General features: G+C 37.7%; 2 protein-coding genes across 2 annotated transcripts in view; one reads left to right on the top strand and one right to left on the bottom strand.

Annotated features, from left to right (window-relative positions):
* The window catches only part of CMSS1 (cms1 ribosomal small subunit homolog), a 237715-nt gene that overhangs the window by 149148 nt on the left and 65059 nt on the right, over positions 1 to 23508 (bottom strand). The window lies entirely within an intron of this gene.
* Positions 4393 to 21614, top strand: LOC133629614 (filamin A-interacting protein 1-like). The gene is made up of 4 exons (XM_062020304.1): positions 4393 to 4659; positions 7638 to 7811; positions 14661 to 14832; positions 21466 to 21614. The coding sequence occupies exons 1-4, from the start codon at positions 4393 to 4395 to the stop codon at positions 21612 to 21614; spliced, it is 762 nt and encodes a 253-aa protein (XP_061876288.1).

Here is a 23508-nt window from a genome sequence, read left to right as displayed (position 1 = left end):
GAAACATTTGGTCATTTATTCATATGGCTCTTCAGGAAAGTATCTTTTGATGCCTCAAAGTGCTTGCTTATCACCAAGGAGAGGAAAATGTCTCCTTTATATGCTGAAGACCAGCATACATGTTCAGAGACAAGCAAGCTCTTTAAAAAAGCAGAACAGAAAAGAAACTATAAAAAGAACAAGACCACAAATACTGAGAATAGAGTCAAACTCTGCTTTTGCAATAATTTGATTTACTGCAATGTTTCAATGTAACCTGCCCTTACTCCATTTTGAATCTGGAACCAGTCTACAAATCTGCATTGAACCTGGTTGAGCCTAGGAACCAACACCTTGTGACCTCAAGCACGATACCACTGCAAAACGTTCAGTAAAATAGGTGCCCTGCAATGTGAAGGAAAGCACAATAGTGCAGAATATAGGTCCTACAGCACAGATGTCCAACTGCTTCTTCTCACCTCTGTTCTTTCTTAGCAGTTATTGTTTACTGTTTCCTAAGGTGTCTTATATTGTCATCCTTCCTGGTGGTACAAAAAACCTGGGCTTAAACTAGCTTCTATACAGTATAGAACCACAAGAGTGATTTCTGAGAGAAACCACGGAGACCCTGTGAACTACTGTCTTGGTTTAGGCCCATCTGGGAACAAAGGACATGATCTTTGGAACACCCTTTGGAACACCCTAAGGACAGGGAAAGCTCAATTGCTACTTCTGGTCCCAGGCAAAACAGACAAGACTGCCCAACTTGGGAAAAAAACCAGAATTTAATCCACCAACAACCAAAACCATAAAGCCTCAAAACATAACAAAGAGAAAACAACACAGAGTGGTACAAAGACGAAGAGCACAACCAGTGCTTTAAGGCCACCTTCCCCACACCTCTCTCCCCTTCCTCTTCTGAGGGCTGCAGGTCCTCTCCACCTCCTGTCTACATCTTGTACCACTCTTCCATCTCCTCTTCCAACTCAGACTTCTCTTCTTACATAGTGATGGCAGAGGTGCCAGATGGGCCTGGCCAGGCAGGAGGTGGGTCCACCTCAGAGCTGGGGATGTTTTGAGAACTGCTTACTGGGATCAGCACTGCAGCCCCCTCCCCCTGTCACCAAGTTAAAAGCAGCTCCACACAAACCCATAGCAATCCACGTTACATGAAGGAACACTACTTGCTTACCTCTCTTTTTGCAAGACATTTTTCTTGTACACAGATTACATCAATATATAATTTAAAGTGAAATCCATCTGAGACATAGATATGCAAAAAGGCAAATTTTCCACTCAGTGTAATATTGACAGACTGGGCTCAGGAGGGATGAATACCTTTTTAGGTGCCATCAGACAAATGATATCCACAAATTTAATGAGTCTAGTAACATCTTTACCTCAGGGAAAAAAAAATAAAATTGCTCTTCATTAACCTTCAAGAACACGGAAAGAGTGGTCCATAGTAGAAAAAAACCCAACATACCAAAACAGTTGGAAAATTTCAAATTACACTGATTCTATCTTGAATGTTACACAAGGGCCATCCAAGGGCTTAATAAAATGCAGTAAACTAGCATCCTCTGGACTAGAAGTGATCTACTTTCTCGCATGCTGCAAGGGCATGACACAGCAGTGGATGTTCTGTCCAAAATGTTAGGTGCACTTTGAGGCACTTGATGGTGCCATATCTAGGGGTCTGAGAATTCCAAGGTCATGAGGAGTCTCAAAGTAGATGGATGGGATGTTTATTTTTGTCCATTTCTGAACCCCCACTTCGATTGTTGCATCAGTAGCTACACTGTCTGTGGTAATGTGAAGCTTTGAATTGCCCTTTTGTTACTCATACCTACATCCTTTGATGACCAGATTAGCACTAACATTCTTGTGTAAACAGAGAATACAACAAATAATAATAATAACACCGGTCAATGTACAGGTAATATGAAGGCTTAAATAAAACAGAGTACCTTAATAAAGTAGCCTATTCATACCAGAGTTTTTGTGACTCTCTTGTCAGCTATGTTCAAGTATCCAAACAAGTGCTTAAACCATGTATTTAGTATGTCACTTTGATCTCTAATCATTCAATTTAATTGCTAAATTTGATAAATATTTGCATTATCAGATTCACTGGTAAGCACCGGAGTCAAGGAATGCCAGAATAGAATGCAGGGGAAGTGTATCCAACTGTTCAACAAGAAAAGAAGAAAAAAATCATTTTGGGACTGAAAAGGCACTGTCTCCATAGGAGATGCATGTGGCATGAGGTCTCAAAGCCATTAACATGTGTATGGCATAAGAGAAAACATGGGGGACAGTGTCCTTTTTGGCAGGATCACTGAAATCATTGTTTTTTCACATTTAGGAGCTTGGTTTCAGGTGCAGTGAACTCAAAAAACTTGAAAAAGTATGTAACCCTTCCTTAGGCATTGGTTCCTCTTCTCTTCCACAAGCCATGTCATATTGACATTTGTTGTCAACAAGTTTGCCAGTAAGCTTGATGTCCAGTTGAGACTGCTGTTGCACCTGCCACTCATGAGGGGAAAAACGTAGGGAATTCTTGGACTATTTATGCATTTCATAGCATCCTGTGCTTGCAGCATCAAAGTGCGTGGACAAGCTCTGAGTACATTCAGGTTATCTGATTTAGTTCAACTCCTGCACTTGATCTTATAAACATTAGCCATTAACTGTACACAAAAGCCAAACATGCATTCAGTATTTTACACTCAAATGAAACCAATGGTCTTCTTCCAAAGTAGTAATATTCAGTAAGCAACATGTAAAAGGTAAATATGCCTAATAAGCAAACTACAGTGAACAAAGAGAAACTACATTCAACTGAAGGAAGAGGATGGACATCAACTTAAACTAATCAACATCAGCTAACACTGCTGCAAACTCTAGGTTTCCTCCATGCACCATAAAAAGCTTCCATTCCAAACTGACACAACTTCATTAAGTAGGTTCCAGTGCACACTACCATGCAAATCTGACATGCCTTGGTTTTCAGAGACCTAGAGAAACAAGTTTTTCTTATGAAATATAAGCTGTTTTAAGTGTTTCAAATTAGACTACAGGAGACTTCAGCATTACAGAAAATGTCATGTGCTTTTTTTGGTGATTTTTTAATAAATTCTCCTCACTTTCAGTCATCATTCATTACAAAGCAAACCCTTCTTGCATCTCCTCTGTTCTTCCAGAAAAACAAAAGGAAGTGTTTGTAGCTTTCAACAGAAAATTGCAGTAGTTAAGGAGTGCAGTTACAGAGCTTAGGATTTTGAGTCAGAACCTGACAGAAGGGGGAGCCCTGAAAGAACTTCATCAGCTGCAGATTTGTGAGGCCAAAAAGCAGCAGCACAAGCATCTCCTGCCTACCATAGGACATTAATAGTTTTCTCAACCTTTGAGCAAACACCTTTGTGCTTTAATATGAAAAACTGTACCTTATCTGTATTTGGAACATGTTCAATTTCACCTGAGTCACATGATCAGGCTTTTGTCTGTTAGATGGTATCCATGACTACGGTTTTCCTGTAGAGGTGGACTACAATCCATTCATACACCTTAATCTGTGTGGTGATAAGTAAAACAGAGTTCCTGAGGTTAATCAATATTTATACAGTGTTAGTCATTTATATGCAAAGGCATTAGAGTATGTTTACTTAACAGTGGCACTTTAAAGGGGCCTAGTTAGTACCTGCTCGAAGAGAAACCTGTCCTAACAACCCTAGAGTGATAAAGTCAAGCACTAAAGAAGCAGTAAGGTTCATACTACATGGCTATTGGGAGAGGAAAGGGGAAGGCAGGGGGCAGGGAAGAGTAGTGGTGGTGCTGGGTAGGGGATGTTTACAGCAAGGCTCACCCCTTGCAGTCTGGGTGTGGTAACTCCTGTGCTGCATAACTCACAGTAGTGGAGGACCACTTTTGACCTTGTCTTTGGAAAGACAAAAAAACCCAAACCACAGATACACAAGTAAGGGCAGAGATATTATTTGGAAAAAAGATCCTCCTGGTGAAAAACTTCTAAACCTATATTTACCTCAGCACAATAAGTTTCTGCCTGAAAGGTGAGGTAGGCACTGTCTCTCAAATGGGAAACATGGTCTGTGGTGATGTGCACAGTACTGCTGATAAAGTTGCTGCCTTTGCAAATATTGAGGAAGTAACTGTTAGAACTGCCTAAGACCAGTTAAGACTCACTTTGCTAGAGACATCCAGTAGGGATCACAGCCCAGTCCTGTTGGCTTATATGAGGTTGTCAGCTTTTGTCAAATGAACAGCCTTGTGTGGGGGGAAAACTACCAGTCTGGAGGGAATACTACCCACCATAGATTATGTTTTATAGTCTCTGATAGTTAAAACAATTACTTTTTTCCTCACCTTCCTTCAGCTTCAGAGATATAAACCATGCCTTCCAGAAGTAACAGCACAGAAAGCCCAACCAGATCAAAGCTGAGCCAGCAAAGTCCAAAAGACCACCATAAAGAAGAGGTTGGTTACAATGGGAGAGGAAATGTGCCAAGGCAGCAGAAGAAGGACGATGTAGCCCAAGCCAGTACCATCCTAAGAAGCCCTAAGGCAGAGAAAAAACAAAGAAGTTCTTTCAAGAAAAGAGAGGATCTCTCTCGTGATGACTTGCTATTTCTCCTTAGTGTGCTCGAGGGCGAATTACAGGTGACTTACTGTCTTATTTTATATTCCAGATTAGAATATACTACTTTCCTCCCTCCCCAGTTTAAAACATGCTGCTTTCATGTTAAGGAAACACCCTACCTAATTGGACACAAAAGGACAAACAAACTGCAAAAAACATAAAAATGCAACCTATGGCTATTATAGTTATCAGCCAGAAAATGTGATATTTACAGTCTGTAAATGCAAATTAAATTTATCCACCATGTACTTGTATAACACTAAAAACACTCAGTCCACTGAAGGATCACATCACTCCCACAGCAGAGAACTCATAAAAATTTCTTATTGTGCTGCCCCATCCCAAGTAATTTGCATTCAAAGAATGTCACTGTAAAATCTATATGGAGTACATTTTAGAGACCTTTAAGATCTGTTACCTAATTATCTTCCCTCTTCTATGAAGTCATAAGCATTACTCCCTATGAATCAGTAGGTGCCAGATCACAAGAAATAACTCACTCAACAATATTCTAAAATCTTTTGCTAGAAAAAACAAAATACCAGTTTTATTTCCCATAATATGAAGCATACGTTTTTGCATGCCACTCAGCCCACAAGATACTGGATTTTGAAGAGTGAGCAGTTTTCTGTCTGGAAAAAGAGCCAGTTGCCAAGTAGTAAATGACATGTAACCTGGTCAAACATAATTTCAGGAAGCAGGAACCAAATTTCCAGCAAGTAGGGAGAATATTTCTGTGGCAGGCTAATTGCCCAGAAGTAGTGATAGCCACTTAAAACTGCTTACAAGCAGAGGGTTAAGTAAACTGGCCAAAATGGCATAAATAAGTTTATCATACGGTTTCAGGGTTTATTTCCTAGATAGTACCTGGATAGTTCCATTCTTAACATATGAGTATACACTTACATAATAATACACACATGTTTAACAGAAAACACATGCAATAAGTATTTGATAGATGTCCAATCTCTCAGGGTAGATCCAAGGCAAACTTCTCCAGAACATTTCATTATGCAAACAGAACAATTTCTGTGTTTGCAAAACATTTGTCATGCTCATTTGCCCTTCCTTAACTTAGATTAAAATTCAGATGTCACACACTGCTCCAAACCAGTTCTCTCTCCCTCTTAAAAAAGACAGATATTTTTGTGTATGGTGTATGTGCATATATAACACACACACACACTTTACTACATATAAACACATACTTCAGTTCTTCAGATTTAAAACTGGAACGGAGCAAAATGATAAATTGAAAAAGACTAAGAATGACATGAACATTTAAATTATATCTGACATTCTGAAGGAAGCACTAACAATGGAAAAAGTGAGATGTCAGTTTTTTTATTCCTAATTTTCTTCCTCCTGTGATGCCATCAAATCTCTGACGATCAGCAGTCAATCCACCTATAATTAAGTTTCAAAGTTAGACGCCATTACTCCCCAATTCCAGAACATCTAAGATGTTCTTATTATATCCTTCTAAGATTAGGATGCAGTTGCAGACAATGGCTGTTTGAGACAGTTCATGTAGTTATGTCACCACAGTGGAGGCAGAAGGCAACCTCCACCACCAGATAATGTAGGGGAAAAAGAGATGGACATAGTCTTAGGGAAGGTTTGTCACCACCTAGGAAACACTGACATAAACATCTTCTCATGAAAGAACCTTATCACTAGAATAATGACTTAGACACAATTAACACAATATTTGCAGCAAGTATTCTGTCCCCCTCCAATTTAACTCCACCTGGGAGCTAGGAGCTTTATAGAGAAGTAGTGTTCTTGGTGGTTTGGAGTTTTTTGTAGGTTGGTTTCACCATTTTTTTATTTAAAAAAAAAAGAGAGAATTTTTAGATCAAATACTGCAGATACATACAGCATGTTTCTCCAGCATTGGAGCACAGACTTAGAAAGGATGATAGGAAGGTATATGAACCTGCCAGCTTGCACAAGAACTTCTGAAATACATTCACAGAAGAACATATCTGAAAACATACTGTATCTATTCTTTGGTAACAGGATGTCATGAGATCTTTTACAAGGTTTAAGGAAATAAATGCAGTGACATTATAAAAGGAAAAGTGTAATGCACATTTTAAGGCCCTGTTTTTTGAATTTAGGTAATCAGATAATATCACCTCTTAATAATTATATTATTAAGTGTTTGAGTTTTGTTATTGTTTGGGTTTTTTGAGTTTTGTTTTGTTTGTTTTGGGGTTTTTTGTTTACTTTTAGGATGCACTCACTAATTGTGGATACCCTTATAGCAGTTACTTGCAAAAAACCTGACACTGCAAGGTTGCTTATTTCATAAGGCCTTATTTCCTAAATGAGGGTGTGAACACTATAAGTAAGGCATGGTCTCAGATATGCAAGCACATGTACATATACATAGACACAAGACTCCACTGCCAGCTTTGAAGGCAATTCATCTTGTTTTAAAGATCTGCTGTTATTGCATAGCTTTGGAATGCGTGTCGTGAAGGGTCACATCCCTTGCACTGCACACCTCACCACTCAAATGAGCTCAGTGTAACAGAACGAGATGACTTCTGGTGCTTTTAAGCCACAGAAGCCACCTTTGCACTCAGAATATACAACACGTGCAACACTTCCAGGCTTCAAGAACCATCCTAACATCCTGCGCTAACAACTTAAAATCAGCTTCTAATATGTCATTCTTTGCCATGAAATTTTGTATTATGAATGCTGTACACTGGTCCAGAAACTGCAATATGATCTAATCAATAACAAAGTATTTAAGAGTTGATCAGAGACCTGAAGATGTTGGAGTTTATACAGAACTAACAAAATACAAAGGCAAATACTTTCCTAATGCTTTTTAGCTGTCTTCCTTTTACTGTTTTGGGGCATTTCACATACACAGCATTCTCTAAAAAGTTTTTTAGTTTTCTTCAAATCAAAAGTAGAAAATTAACCTTTAAATACACATATACAACTTAATAAAATAAAAATTTGTTTTGTCTTTCTGCAGGCTCAAGATGAAGTTATAGGAGTCCTTAAGGCTGAAAAAATTGACTTGGCTTTGCTTGAAGCACAATACGGCTTTGTTACTCCCAAGAAGGTGTTAGAGGCCCTCCAGCGAGATGCTATTCAAACAAAGGCTGAGCAATGGCAAGAAGATATTTATGAAAAGCCTATGGGAGAGGTACGTAAATGACATTTAACCATAGTTCCCACCAAATTCAACAGAAAACTACTCACTGACTTCAAGGGAAGAAAGCAAATGAGCTTTAAATCTAGAATCCAATATGAGTGTAAATGACAGCAGAACAAAATTCAAGGTCCAATGGGGTCTCCAATAAAAACTTATCTAATGAGGCTCATTTATACCGCACACTTGGGGCTTTAAGCACAGACATGATTTTGTCTAACTCAGACTCTGATAATCAGCCTTCTGTTTTTGACACCAACTTTTTTTTTCTCCCTCCTTTCTGCTATCCAAATTTACAGCCCAAACACACAGATGTTTCCCCATTCATCTCACTGAGGCCATTTTCACCACTAGCTTGTAAGGGCCCACACATTAGTATCGGCATAGATGCCTACTGTTATATATCAGCTCCCATTAACTCTAGGGGATACACAGGTATACTTGCTTGGTCCGAGTAGTTACTGCAATAAGCTGTCACTAGAAACTTTATCCAGGCAGAAATCTAGTATTTTCAATTTGTACCTAAATAACCTTTGGTTTAATTACACTGCAGCAGCAGCCATAATTTCTGAACAATGTTATTGGAATTTCATTTCTGCCCTGAAATGCAAATCACTGAATATTAAAATTCCTCTATAACAGAGTGTGTAGTGTTTTCCCGAGTAAGTTTCTTCGCATGAATTTAAATATTTTTTAATATGCTGCTCGGTAAAGATAAACATCATAAAAATAAAAGCAGAGATTATGAATAAAATTCTCCTATCAAGTGTTTTCCAATCTTTCTGAACTGAAATGTACGTGAGGATACAAAATTCATTTCAGAGAAAATTATGCCAGGCAAAAAGTCATCATTCATTGCAGAGGCTCAATAGTTAAAATCTCTGGCTATAATCTGAAACAGATAAAAGTTCAACTATGGAGTTTAATTTATTTTAGAACACTGTGGCATTATGTCACAGAAAGTTTGACCACAAATGGAAATAATTTGAAGGCAAGTCCAAAAAAGTTTGACAACATAAATTCAGTCTGTTCCTTTACATAAGTTTATACATGCTTTTTCCTTCTTACACGTAATGGCAGAGAAAGGATTTCTAACACCAATGGATCTGGCAATTCCAAGAGGCAAAGGTAAATATCCTGAGAGAAACTGGAAGTCTAAAAGGACCATGCCTTGGTAAACCAAAGGACACTGTAATCAGTAGACATTCCACAATTTTTGTTTCAAAATACCCCCAAATTAAGTCAGAGATAATTTAGGTTTTCATTTTTTAAATGCTTATAAAAACCAATGGAGAGGTGGAAGCATCCATAAATTATGGGAACGTACCATTTAAATTCTCTTTGCCACAATGACAACATACCTTTGTATTTGCCTACAAAAAAATCTCTGCTGATCCAGTTTCCCGAGAGCATGTGTGTCTCACCCTTGACATTTGAGCCCTGTAGCCATAAACACAGAGGATTTTCCCAAAACTGAACTGAAAACACCGTGAATTTCAGAGGCATCTGTAAGATAAATGTCCTTCAATGTTCTTGCACAACTTACTCATGTATGCTAAACTTTTTGAAGTTTCCTAGCAAATTTGGCTGAGTACATAGTGGGAAAATTTGGTGACTGTAGCTTTGCTCACTAGAAGCAGGATTCACAGATCAAAAAATCTGGCTAAACAGAAAACAGCAGTAATATACCTTCTCCTTTGCAATACCAATGAGGAGAGTGATAGACTAAAACCATATCCTTCCTTGGCTATGAGGAGATTCACTTCCCTTCCCTGAGTGGCTTTTTTGAGCCAAATTTGCTCTACGGCTACTTCTTTCTGCAACCCAACAACTGCCAGATATGCTTACTCTTATTCCTCACACTTCAGGATGCAATAAATTGGTTTATGTCTAAAGGGCCATAAAACAAAATAGACTCTTATTTTGGTTTTGCTTCCTATCCAAAGTCCTGAAAAAGGTTTTCCTTCTTTGCATGGTTTATAAACTCAAATTCAAGTCAGTTACACATGAAAAAAATGTAGTTTCAGATCCATTGCCACTTCTCTTGAATAGAAAACAAACGGTATTCAACATTCTAGAACATAGCAAATAATAGCATAAGGCCCATTTTCCCAGATAAAAAAAGAAACCAAGTTTTAAAAGGAATCAACAAACCATCAGAGAAAGTGACATAGGAAAACAGATAAAGAGAAAGATATAGGAGAATTTATGGTGCAGAGAAAGATACAGGAAAATTTATGGTGCCTTACTTATGTTTCAAATCTTCATGGAAACAGAAAACCTACTCTGGTTTCTAACCCTCCCTAACTTCCAATAACATAGTCTAAAATAAATTTAAAAAACCCACAAACTCCAGTGCTTCATTGCTTCAAATGCTGAGAACAATACCTCCTACTAATTTGAGAACTTCTCTAAAAGCACCAAACTATAGGCAAGTCTAAATTCTGCATCCATTGAGGATAATGCAAAATTGAATCGATTTTTAAAATTGTAGTGTCAGTCAACTCAAGGAAAGATGCATCCTCATCAGTCTTTCAATGAAGTATAGTTAATTGCACCTTCAAAATTTCTTGTAAGTGTTGCAGATTTCCCTTGATGATGGCTGTAGGGCACTTGTCAGTTATAGGAAAAGACTGAAACAATAATATAGAGAACGAAAAGCAAGCCAACATATCTGCATGGAAATGTGGCTCGGCTAAGGTTGAAAAAGACTAAGGAGGAACTGCTTATCCATAATCTCCAGTCATCCTAAACTCAGGATTACAGATTTATAAAAATGACCATGAGGATATTATTAATAGGCAAAACATTTCACTGAACTTTGGATGAAGAAATGTAACTAATCCGGATTTTATTCTGGCACAGCACCAAACACAGTCTAAGAAGTGAAAGACCAAAAATCCATTCTGTTGCAACTGAACATGAGACCATCCTAGTTGGACTTCAGACACAAATTTGTAGCAAAATGTATTTAAATGATTAAATTCTTGTGAATTTTTAGCTTGCTGAACTATTCACAGTTACGTAAGACTATGACTCTTATTTTCCATTGTATTGTACAGTATGTTCAAGTATTAATTCAAGCAAAAAGTACATATGGTTAACAAGAACAAAACAACAAATCACTTAATTAAGATTTTATCACTTTAATTTTCAACAGAAGACATTTATACTGCTGCTTATTACTTCTCTGCAGTTTTTAGCCAAGAACTGTATATGCTGAGTAAACGTGTGTGCATACTTATAAACGGATATTTCTGCATGCACAGATTTTGCATTTGGACAAAGTAATTCAGGGAACCAGGGGCTGCTGGAGACCATTCACACTGGAATCTCAGACTAGCAGTGATTCACACAAATTCTCTCACTGCTGTATATGTGGGAGTGTGGGAATCGGCCACAAGATCTCATAGGGAAAACACAAGAGTAAAATTTGCTGCTCAGGGAAGTACCCTTATCTGGTAGAGGGACACAATAGAGCTTCCAAAAAACTCACACAGAAGTGCAGCAGCCCAGTACCAGACTCTGCTCCGTCCTGTAGGAAAGGTGTGCTGTGCAGTAACACACAAAGGTGTCACAAGGCCAAATGCCCATACCCATTACGCAGCTCTCAAAGGTCTGCATTAGTTCTGATGTATATGATCTGCTGCCTCTCCAATTCTCTTCTGTCTCACCCACCACCTGTACCAGGAGACAAGCTCAGCACCTCTTCCTTTATTTCCTGAGTGGAATCCCAAATTCTCACTCTCCACCTTGTCTCCAGCCATGACAGCCATGCACCAGCTGCCAATGCTTATAGTAGAACTGATTGGATAACATTCTTGAAAAGAAAATCTAAAGGCATCTTCTAATGTGAGCAACAGGAGAAAACTGCAACATCAAAATGAAACAGCTTATTTACTTGTCTGTCTTATCCTTTTACGTAAGTCTCCCCAGGACACTATTGTTCTTTTACCCACTTAAAAATTCCTCCTTCCACCTCCCTGCTTTGCATACATACTTCATCCATCCCAAATACCAGTTTGCAATCCAAACTGCTACTCTCAACACTGGCAAAAACACAACTGTGAAGTGAAAGGCACTGGCATTCATCAGTAAGAACTGCAAAAATAACCCCTCAAACCTTACTACCTTTCCTCCTGCATATATGCTTCTTGGATTACTGTTTGAATTTACCTCTTTCAGCCATTCAACAAATACTCTAGAGCAAACAAAATGTACTGAACCCATAAAACACTGCTGGCAGGTCCTCCATCCTTCACACCCAAAACTGCAGAAGCAGGACTATTTTCTATTTGGTTAATGTTGTTTGCGTTGATGACTAACCCTCATCTCCATCAGGCATTTATATGTTTGGAAACAGGAGTAATTCCATTTACGAACAGCTCATAGCCAAAAATGTCAGTGTTTTCTTTTGACAGCAATTTACACATCCCCTCAGATTCTTACATATATTTTTGAAACAGTTGTCCAATACATACAAATGCAACACTTTATTACCCCAATCCATGCAGAATGTCTGCCAAAAGAAATCAGAAGTTCATACCTTTGCCTTCTTCCCTACCTGGCCTCACACTGAGTAAGCACTACCATGTAAGGCTGATGCCCGGTTCACATAAATGCAAGCAATAGAGGGCCACGGTTGCAAGTAGCACTGCATTAGAACTCTTTTTTTTTTTTTGAAAAAGGAGACAAATGGCTCTCTGACAACAGTATATATTTGCCTAACAGCATGACCTTTAAAAAGATGAGGATCAGAAACTCAAGTGATGGTGTTTCATGCATCTGGGCAATAGCTGTTCCAAAATCATCTCTGAAATCTTGCTAGGGGAGGCTAGTTGATAAAACATACTGAAAATTCTTTTTCTGGCTAACTAGTAGCTGAACAAAAGATTTTGAATTTTGAAATATCCACTTCTGGAAGAAGGAAGAGTGTGGACAGATTAAAAATGGCCATTTTTCTTTGATATGACCTTTTAAGGTAATTGAATTTTCTACCACTGAAAGACATAGAAAACATAGCCAAAAGATTACCACATAAGGCGACACTTGCTTACAGAAAAAGCTTGCATAAGCAAGTGTTTAGGTAATAAATGTTTTCCCAAGAGAGGTCCTACTTCAGGATCATGATTCTAGAAAACATTGACCTTGCTGGTGTAGAATTATGAGTGAACAAGATGAAAAAACCTTAACAATCTGGTATAAGAACAACACAAAACAACCTGAAAGGACAGTCATAGATTTCTCTACGTTTTTTGATCATGCATAAAATGAGTTCAGCTATGTCACAATACAAAAACCATTCTCTAACATCATAAGCAGAGAGAACAAGCAATTTTCAAAATGGTCCAGATTTCTGTTGGAATATTTTTGACTCAAACCATCTTGAAGGTCTTTTCAGTAGTTCCCTTTTCATTATTTATAGCAGTACAACCAAAAATGTTAACAATTATTTAGGAGAAACACGGGAGAAGACCTAAAGCTTAGAAAGAAGCTCAAGTAGGCAGGGGAAGACTCATAAGCTCACCTAGAATTTATTATGTTCTCACTCTTTCAAGAAACTTATGTTTAGCCATTACAGCTCTTCCTGTCATCACTTCCATTAGTCAAACCATGAATAAACATGAGGAAAAGCTAATTAATCATAGCCTTTAGAATTAAATTCTCCAAAACAAGCAGTGGCCTTAAGAATCTGAAGCCCTGGTGTTTCTTGTGGCACATGGAACTGCTTGTGGGGGCAACATCAGAGAACCAGAACCAGCTTTGCTTCCCAAACTGCCCATTTGTGAATTCTTTCCTACTAATAATGTGATGTACTGCAAAGTATCTTGAACTGTTAGAATAGACTGTGGTTAAAAGCAGACATTGGACTTTGACCTTAAAAGCCCTCTTTTCCAAAAAGGATATGGGCATTCCTGTGTTGACCTCATGAGGGAAGCAGTCTCCACAGCGGAACAGGGATGAGCAGAAAACAAAGATTCTGATGAACACAGACTCTTCCCAGGTCTTCAGATGGCCTCCACAAACCTGGTTTCATACCCACATTTACATAACTTAGTCACATACCCAAATCGAAATTTTAAGCAAATACTCAGATAGCTTTCTCTCAGTTTGTAGAAATCATTTTGTTTAACTGCATAAGTCTTGTGAATAGTTATGCCAATACCCCCCATGGTTTAGAAAAACTTGAAATTATTACCAAAACTTCATTATTTAACTTAAACTATCATTATATAATAATATTTGGCAGCTCAACAGAAATCCTTAGGGAAGGGAATTTGATAGTCAAACTGGGATATAAGTGCTATCTGCAAGGAAAACTCCTTTCCACACTTGATTCTATCACGCATTTACTGTGAAACCAGAAGAAAATTGCTTTTTGATCTACCTATCCATCTTACAACAACAATTCAATGCTCTCAGTTCCTATGCAGCTACAAATGAGGCAGCTATTTCTAGTCAACCAAAAGTCAGTCATCTATGTGAAGCAGGGGCTTCTTCTGCCGAGACATCTGGTGTCCTTTACCACAATGATCAAGGAGAAAAGCACAGCCCTGGGAGCAGTAACTATTAATTAGTAGCTGTTGAATATCAGTCACAGCAGAAGGAGAAACAGGTGACTAAGGGTCCTGCAAAAGGCTACCTTATTTTTCTAATTTGTCAGAATCAGATTGATAGAACTAAATAGCCCTTTTGAAATAGGCACCAAAGGACAAGAGCATTAAACTAGTAACTGCATTTTACATAATTAAACCCCTCTTAAAATCTTTCATTAACGAAAGACCAAGTAAGTATAGTTTGAAAAGACTTCAGGAGTTTTTGCCTTTTGGTTTTTTTTTGTAGCTTGATAAAGTTGTAGAGAAACAGAGAGAAACTCACAGACGAATGCTGGAGCAACTTCTAATGGTAGAAAAATCACACAGACAGACACTGTATGAACTGGAGGAAGAGAAGAGGAAGCACAGCAAATACATGGAAAAAAGTAATGAGTTTATAAACTTACTGGAACAAGAACGTGAAAGGTAAGGTTACCTCTGCTTGCCATAGTATGAAGAAATATCTGCAATTTAGCATTCTATTTAAAGGTCTGTCTGCTTTCCTATTCCTGTCCACTACAAATTAGAAATATCCGCAGAACTGTATTTTGAGAGTTCAACTGTGAAAACATGAATAATTATTCCTGAATAGCAGTAGTGTCTACATCTCCATCGTCAAGTGAGGTAAGTCGAACAGTTGGCAGATTCTTCAGCACTGCTGCAGGATGACAGATATGTTACACTACAGAGAATATAGGGAGATATGCAAATATGTAAAACTATAACCAACATGATGCAGGTGAACTTTTCAGCATGTTTAAGATGTTCAGTGTATGTAATAAGAGTATGAAATATTAAATCAGGCATGCAATCTTTGATGTCAGAATAAAAAGACACAAGGTGTTTAGATAGCTTAAAGAAATACAGAGGAGGCAAATGCAAAAGATGATTTACAGAAAGTCTTGAAAATAAGAATGCTATAAAGTTCCCATACGTGAATTGGCATAAAAAAAACAATAAACCCTACTTGATTTTGTAATGTAATAAAAAAGCACCACAGCTTGTTTAAGCACAGTGTGAGAGTTTCAATATCAATTACCAAAATAAGGAATAAGAAAAATTTAATGAAGAATTTAATGTCTTTTACTATCTTTAAAAAAGCACTTCAAACTGTGGCTTCTCTGAATCTGCAGTAAAACGGAACGCATCCTAAGGGAAAAAAAAACCAAAAATTCAAACAAAATCAAAGAACATTTCCTATTCCCTAGACAGCTACTCCAAAAGATAGGAGAATATTGTCTCTGCTTCCTTTCGCTTAGAAACAGCTTCCAGATGGAAATGTTTGGGTGTGAGAACGTCAAGACTATTCTAAACTCACATTATGCATAGATAATTCTTCCTCTGCCTTGCCTGTGTAACATAATGTTCCATGCATTTTAGCAGCATGGAACTTCGCACTACACCTCACTTCTGCCAGTCTATCAAAGATAACCCATATGTCTTCCATTGAGTATACAGCCATATTTATGGTTTGCAATTGAAAAGGTGGGGGAAAAGCACTCTTTGCTTCTCAAAAATGTATACAGATGCAGGCAAGCATGAGCACCCACAGGAAAGGACATACAAAGTCTCCCCTCACCAAAGCATAAAACTGATTTTTTTTCTCTAAGAACTGTTTTTGTGAAATATTATCATACCAGGAAGTCTTCATCTCTGCTGTCTTTTTCTCAAAAACTCTGAAACATTCATCTTTTGGAGACACTGTTAAACAACTACAGTTGCTACAAGTGGCTCACGCAGCCTGAAAAGCCACACAGAAGGCGAGACTACATATGCATCATCAGAGCTCAGGCAATTTTTTCCTTATAAAAACAGGATAGACATGGGATTAAATCTCTCTTCCCTGCCTCTCCTCCATATACCCCCAAGAAGAGTATAAAACATTTACCACTTATCTGCAATATTTAGTCTATCTGGAAAAGGCAAGGGGAAATACTGAGGTACCTAACGAGACCTCAGAGGATGTAATAATAAGATTTCAGATGAAGTCTCGATTTTTGTATTTTCTTTGGAGGACGTACTTTATGTGCAAAAACTTAAGGGTGTGTGATGTCACATGTTGAGCTGATTCCAAAATGTCTGCCAAATAATGTCACCATCAAGACCTCCACACGATTGCCTGCCACAAAAAAAAAAAAAAAGACTCCAGAACTAAAAAAAACCACACACACAGAAACTCCCATCAAAATCCTGAAAAAAAACCCACCTCAAAGTCCAATAGAAAAAATCCTCACAACCAAAAAAATACTCAGCAACTTAGGGCCCTGCTCTTTCTACATTAGCCTGCCTGACTGGATATAACACACTCTGTTGAGAAAAAAAAAAAAGGACCTTTTCTTCCATTTCCAAAACCTCAGTCCAGTTGAAATCTTCTTCAGATGTGAATTTTACATTTGGATTATGAACACATATAACTCTGCAAAAAGTTTCATACATAAAGACTGACAAATGAATTTTTCCTTCCTGCCCGAATTCAATTTTAAAAAACCAACAAAACAGAAATGCAGTAAGTATACATCTATGAACTTCATTCTTCTTTGTCAGAAGTAGTATTTTCTTCTAAGTGCAGAAGGTTAGATAGCATTCCTAACAGTATTTCAGTTTCAAAACAAATCCCTGAACTTATATTGAATGAGACAAAATGTGTCTTCCTTCTTTTAATCAAAGAGCAAACTACAATATATGCTAAAAACATCCTTGGGAGAGTACAGGATGAAGGCAAACCAAATAAGGTACATCAGTAACATGTATATATGAAAATGAAAAAAAATACACCAATGTTATGAGACAGTGATGTTGAAAACATTGAGGAAAAAAAAACCTCTTTGATAGTAAGAATAATGAAACTATCAGTCAGATCCAACTCTTATACATGACTCTGAATATATTTTCTAGTAAGGTGGAGAGAAAGCATTTCCTCCTTCTTATGTATGTGCTCAGGAGGAGAAGAACTGAAGAATTCTTAAATGAAAATTGTATTGATAAACTAATTTATCAGATGATCATTTTTCAGAAAAAGTTGGCAAGTCTCCATCTTTAGAGCCTTCCTGCTGCCTTGTTCTCTCCATACACGACATTTCTCACTAAAAGAATTAAAAGAACGTGCTTGGCCCATATAAAATATTAGCAGGCTTCACTGTCTCAGTAAAAGCTCTTCACTTTTGTCTTGCAAGAATCCTTCTGATTTCATAGCAAGGCAACAAGACTAAGCATAGCCTCAGAAATTGTACACTGTCAGATTTGGAAGTTTTGTTCTTACAACAAGCCTAGTGACAGCTTTCTAGATACCAGTACTGGATTAGCATTTCATGTTAACTCATTAAGCACTTGAAGTATTTTTCTTGTTGCCAGCCAAAAGTAATCCTTCACGGACCTGCTGTAGAGACAAAGGTTGGCCTTTCAAAATGAAAAGAGTGTCAAAACCCAGTAAGACATTTACCAGTAGAAGAACGATACAAACACGCTATCATTATTACATTTATTCATCTTCAGTCACACGGACTTTTAAAGGATGGAGCCACTAACAAATTCCCAGCAGACAGCACAGAAGTCAATGAGCTTGTTTAAAAGCTCTTGCATGTCATGAGGTTGGAGGATGGAGAACAGGATTAAGGACTAGAAAGAATACCTGCTTTAGATACAAATGCAGATTCTACTATATCTTCCCTGAGGAGCTACAAATTCCATATTTTTGCAGTGCAATTAAAAAAATAAAAGCCACTATTTTAGAAAACATTTTACAAAGCTAAAATATGAAACTAAAAGTTTTCCAGATATACACCTTCCCAGTTTGAAAACACATGCCACGTGTATGCAAGTATTTACATGGTTACATATTACTCTTCAACTCACATTAAAAATAAACAAAAGAGTAAAAGAGTAAAATGATTAGCACTTATACAACCCTTTTACTCTGCGAATCTCAAGAAGTTTTAAATATCACATAAGCACAGTTATTCCCCATTTTCTGATATTGAAAATATAAATGCAAGAAGTCACAGGTACCTGAGGCTTAAATTAGAGGAAAGGAAGATATCTCCCAATGTACAGGTGTGGCTCATCTTCAAAATTTCTACATGCTATATAGACATTCTACTAGAAAAATGAGATTTTTTTTCTATAGTGAGGAAAGCCATTATAAGTTTTTGGTTTAGCTCTAAATAAAGTCATTTTTGCACAGGTTATATAGAAAACCTAGTCCATAAGATAATAATAATATTTGAAAAGTAAGTTTACTCCTTATAGTCCAAGCAAGTGAAAAAAAACATAAGACAGTCAACCAAACTCTCCTTCACTGTATGTGACATTTCTTTTGAAAACCTCAAGTAAAGGCATTTTCAGAGTTAAAACTTACTATTATAACCATTTGAGGAGTCACCACTCATAAAGCAAAAAATGGAACCAAACCTGCAAAGCTCTCACAGCTGTAGTCTCTCTCATCTAACAAAAGCTATGAAGACATCTGTGGTTGTTGCTTCAACTCCTGCCCTCTCAAGGTCAGTCAGTTAACAGGACAACCTGTTGAGAGATACAGGTTAGATGGGATCCATGGAGGCCTCCAGCACAACAACCTGCTGAGTTTAGGGCTAACTTCACAGTCAGATCAGATTCCCCAAACCCTTGTCCACCTGACTACTGAAGATCCTCAAGGGACAGTGATTCTGCTGGCTGGCTAGATTCCTGGTGTAGTCTTTGTCATCCTCACCAAGATACTCTTTGCCTCAGATTCACTGTAGGCATCATTCTGGTCCAGCTTCTGCCCCATGTTCAACTGAAACTGCTCATTAAAGGCTGAATAACTTCCCTTCTGTAAAATATCTGAACCTAACCCAACTTCACCATCTCTGATCTTTTGGCTGCCTTGGACTCAAATGAGATTTCAGCACTTTATTGCCATCTTACCCACACGGAGTTTCTGTGACTCCAAGCTGGACTCATTAAGTGTTTCCATAATGAATTCTGAGTTGTAAACTTCTCATTGTCCATCTCTGTTCTGTCCATAGGACCCCACAGGTCTTATTCTTTAGGTCTTTTCTTTATTCATTCACACTCTATACTTCCCTCCACAGAAACTCAAAGACAGCAGTCATCTCTCTGCTGACTACTCAAGTCTACTCCAACCGCCGTTATAACAACAAATCTCATCATTTGTGAGCAACCTGCCATCATCCCCAGTGGTACAAGACTAAAAGTCAACTCAGTCTTTTATTGTCCAGCTCTTGGCTTCATCCTTAAGATTCTGTAATATCCCAGTTCTTAACACTAGAGTAACAATGTCATCCTGCTTGTCATTCAACCTGTCATACCAAGGCACATTTTCTGCCTTACCCTTTCTACCTTTAAGTCTCACAAATTCTTCTTCATAGCATGAAAAAAAAAACCAGAGTAAGAAAAAAAAATCTAAAAACCAACAAAAATCCCACCAATAACAACCACCAACACAAAGCAACCAAACGTATCTTTCTGTCCATTCAAATAACTATATCTTTTTCCAGGCCCTCACTTCAAAAATATTTTCTTATCATTTCCACATTACCTATTTCACATCTCTGTGTCTCTCCACTGGATGCCCTCTGATTACTGCATTAAGGCTATGTATTTCGTCTTGAGTACCTTTAGAGTACACTCTCACCCTCTTCTGCAATTCTTCTGTTATTTCATGGACTAAATATCACACTAAAAATGTACCAAAATTAAATCATATGTTGTAATATAGGCAGGTAATGAGTAGGTAAAAAGCATGATTCCATAAAACTGAGCACTCTAGGTTAAATGGTTCATTTGTGTTATGTGGGTTTTTTTTCTTTCCAAGTATCAGATGAAAGTAATTGCTACACACAGTAGGCCAAGTGAGCAATGCTTGAAAATTGTGACAGGACATCAAAGAGAGGAGGAACTAACTCAGCTAAGAGGTGAAGTGTGTTCATATGTTGTCAGTGTAACATTGCTGTACTTGAGTTCTGACACATTCACACATTGTAAAAACAATATATTGCATGCCCAGCTCTGGAAAATTCAATATTCTGTAATAGGGGGTATAATTAATATTTGCTGGTTTTCATAATGAAGTCAATTAAATATTATAAGAAGCACAGTCTTATCTACAGAAACTTACAGTAAAAATAAACACCATTGACTTATTTATTCTACATGTGTTACCAGCAGTTTTTGATTTCATGCACACTGAACTATTGTTGTAGATTGCATTGTACTCAAATGCAATCATTTCCTTTCAGCTTTCTGGCAATGAGTTATATATATTACATATGTTTGAGACTATGTCTTGCAAGTGTGAAATGGATGCCAGATCTCTGTACATTTGACCTTTTCATGGGTATCTAGTGTTCTGTAGGTGAATAAGAAAGACCCACCACAAGTAAAACATTAGCATTCTTATTCTACATCACACCCCAATGGGACAGTCCCACTAATAATATCACTGAGGCATGAAGACAGATTCAAGGAAGTGATGCACACAGATTAATTACCTCATGCTTCTACGTGAAATACTACATAATACTATGTACACTACATAACTTTCAACAGATGTTGTAAAATCAAGCCCTTGTCAAAATTAAAGGATTCAAGGATTTCTACAACAGTTTCTGTGCATGATAGAAGGTTAAAATAGTTTCCCTTAAAGCAAATAGATTAGTAGAATCCAAGTTAACAAAGGGATTAAAACCTAAAAAAAACCTGTTAAATAAGGTCACATTACGTTTAATCAAAGCAAAGATTAAGAATAAATACAAATAGAAACTAGGCTTTCAACTTAGTATTAACACAACTGAGAAGTCCTCTAGATCCGTGGTGCAATTCAAACTTATTCCACCTACTGTAATCAGCATATGCAAGATCTAGGTGATAATCATTCTTCATGCAACTCCACAGACACTGGTGGAATGACAGAGAAAAGCAACCCTCATATTCCATTTTCTTTAAATTCTGAGCATATAAGATGGCTGCTCACTGCTACAGGCACACTGTCATGATTACCAGCCAATACTGTCATCACACTTTGAGACTGAGGAGAGCACAATAAAAAACCTTAGTAAAACAATTTTCTCCTGCACTGCTACCCTCTCCCATGATGAGTGGGGAAAGAAATAGTCATTGCAATATGCCTTCCTTGCAAAAATGCATAAGTTCTCCTGAAAAGATGGAGAACTGCTCTTGTGGTAGCTCTGGTCAACACTTTTAACCATAGTGTCGGAGCTCAAAGAGAAAGATGATCTTTCTAAGCTGGCAAGTCTCAGAATATTTATGGCTCTTGTAAATCAACACCAGCTCCATATACTCTATTTGGGACTTAACCAGTGACCAGCATGGACAATGAAGCAATGGCCAAATATGCTTATAGTAAAGTACTGCCCTCAGTAATAGGGCACTTGCTCTAGTCACTGATTTATATTTCCAAATAAGACTGAGTGCACTGCTCCAGTGCAGTACATCATAGCAAGTCTGATCATAAGCAACAATAGAAACAGATGACTGCACCAAGACCTGTGACCAAAAAGAGACACAGTACACTTCTGATTCATCGCAGGGTAGGGCTGTGAGAGAGGGAGAAATTGGCACAGGATTTTGTAACTGGAGTTTGAAAAGAAAACACTTAACATCAGACAGACAGAAAAATCTATAAATCGTTCTCTGAGATAGAAAGTTTGACACTGTAATAATTTTCCAGAACAAACTATTGCTATGGGAAAAGTTATACTCCCGTTTGAGTGTGGAGGAGGAGAAATCTCAATGAATTTAAATCTTTCCCGTGGCAGAAAGATTTAAGTGACTTGTATGCGCTATAATTAGTTTTATATCTTAAGAACAGTCAAGAGAAAAATTTCCCTGAGAACTGAGAATGCAGGTCACACATCAGTTACCAAGACCTGCAGTCTAAACTGATAATCAAGTTTCCCATGGCATATTATGAGCTTCATTGCATTTATGCCCAGCTAAAAAATCTCTGAGCATTATATACAGACATTAAAGAAGCATGCATGAGAGACTGAAGCAGTTAAAGTGTGTCACAGTCTCACTCCCTCTCTTAAGACTGTAATTTTAAACAGAGAATAAACTAGAAAATCTGTAGCTACATCTGTTGAGAACAGAGATTACTGGGAAAAACTGTTCAAAAGAAACACAAAAGTCGTCTTAGATAAAATTCGTTTCTTGAACCCAAAATACACACTATATAGCCCTTCAGGAAAATGCCATGCACTTGGGCAAGGGAACACATTACCTGTTTGGTACCTAAAGTGTGAACACTTTGAAAAACTATGTTCAATATTTGAATCTTTCTGCTAATAAGACTGAAAGAACAGCCACAGAACATGTATAAATTCACAAAGAAATGAAAATGTCAGGAGAAATATATGAACTTTCGTTTTCAAACTCCAGCGTGGGGTGTGGGGCAGCATGAGTGGATTGCTCAAAGTAAGAAATTAGAGTAATAGCAGATATAAGAAAAACCATTACATAATCTAGTGTCATCCCTGGCAACCAAGGGTTGTTCTCCAAACACACTGTTGATAGTTTTGCTACTCATTTCAAATGTCCAAAATACAGAAAGGCCTCAATCCCTGTAGAACTCTTCTGTAAAAGCTTCATCGTCATAAATAAAATTATACTTTTCATTCAATAATTCATACTCTTTAACAATTCAATATGGTCTTTCCTGATAGCATTGTTACTCTATTGAAAGATTTCTAGATACTTGGCTAAGACTGAAAAAGAACCCTAAGGCACTCACTTTGGTCACAAACAGAGACCCAGCCAAGATCCATAGCCCATAAAACCCTAAGATGAGAGAGAGTCTGAGAGTTGCTTAAGGACCATACTGAATGGGAAACTGCTTACCCTCCTTCCTAAACAGGTCTCAGTTGTGCACCCCTTGGGACAAAAATCTGACACAACAGCCCCTGTGAGGCATGATTTGAAGGAACTCCAAAGACTGAGAAAGCAGAGACACTTAAACCAGCCCCTTCACTCTCCAACATAAAGTTGTGGTGGGGAACATGCCTGTTAAAGCTAGAGCTTGTACAGACATACTGACAACGGAAGGCTTCAGCACTCAAGACTCTCAAAACAATCACTTG

This window comes from Colius striatus, chromosome 1 (genome assembly GCF_028858725.1).
Source record: "Colius striatus isolate bColStr4 chromosome 1, bColStr4.1.hap1, whole genome shotgun sequence".
Classification (NCBI taxonomy): Eukaryota; Metazoa; Chordata; class Aves; order Coliiformes; family Coliidae; genus Colius; species Colius striatus.
The sequence above is the reverse complement of the archived record's forward strand: the minus strand, read 5'-3'. Positions and strand labels throughout refer to the sequence as shown.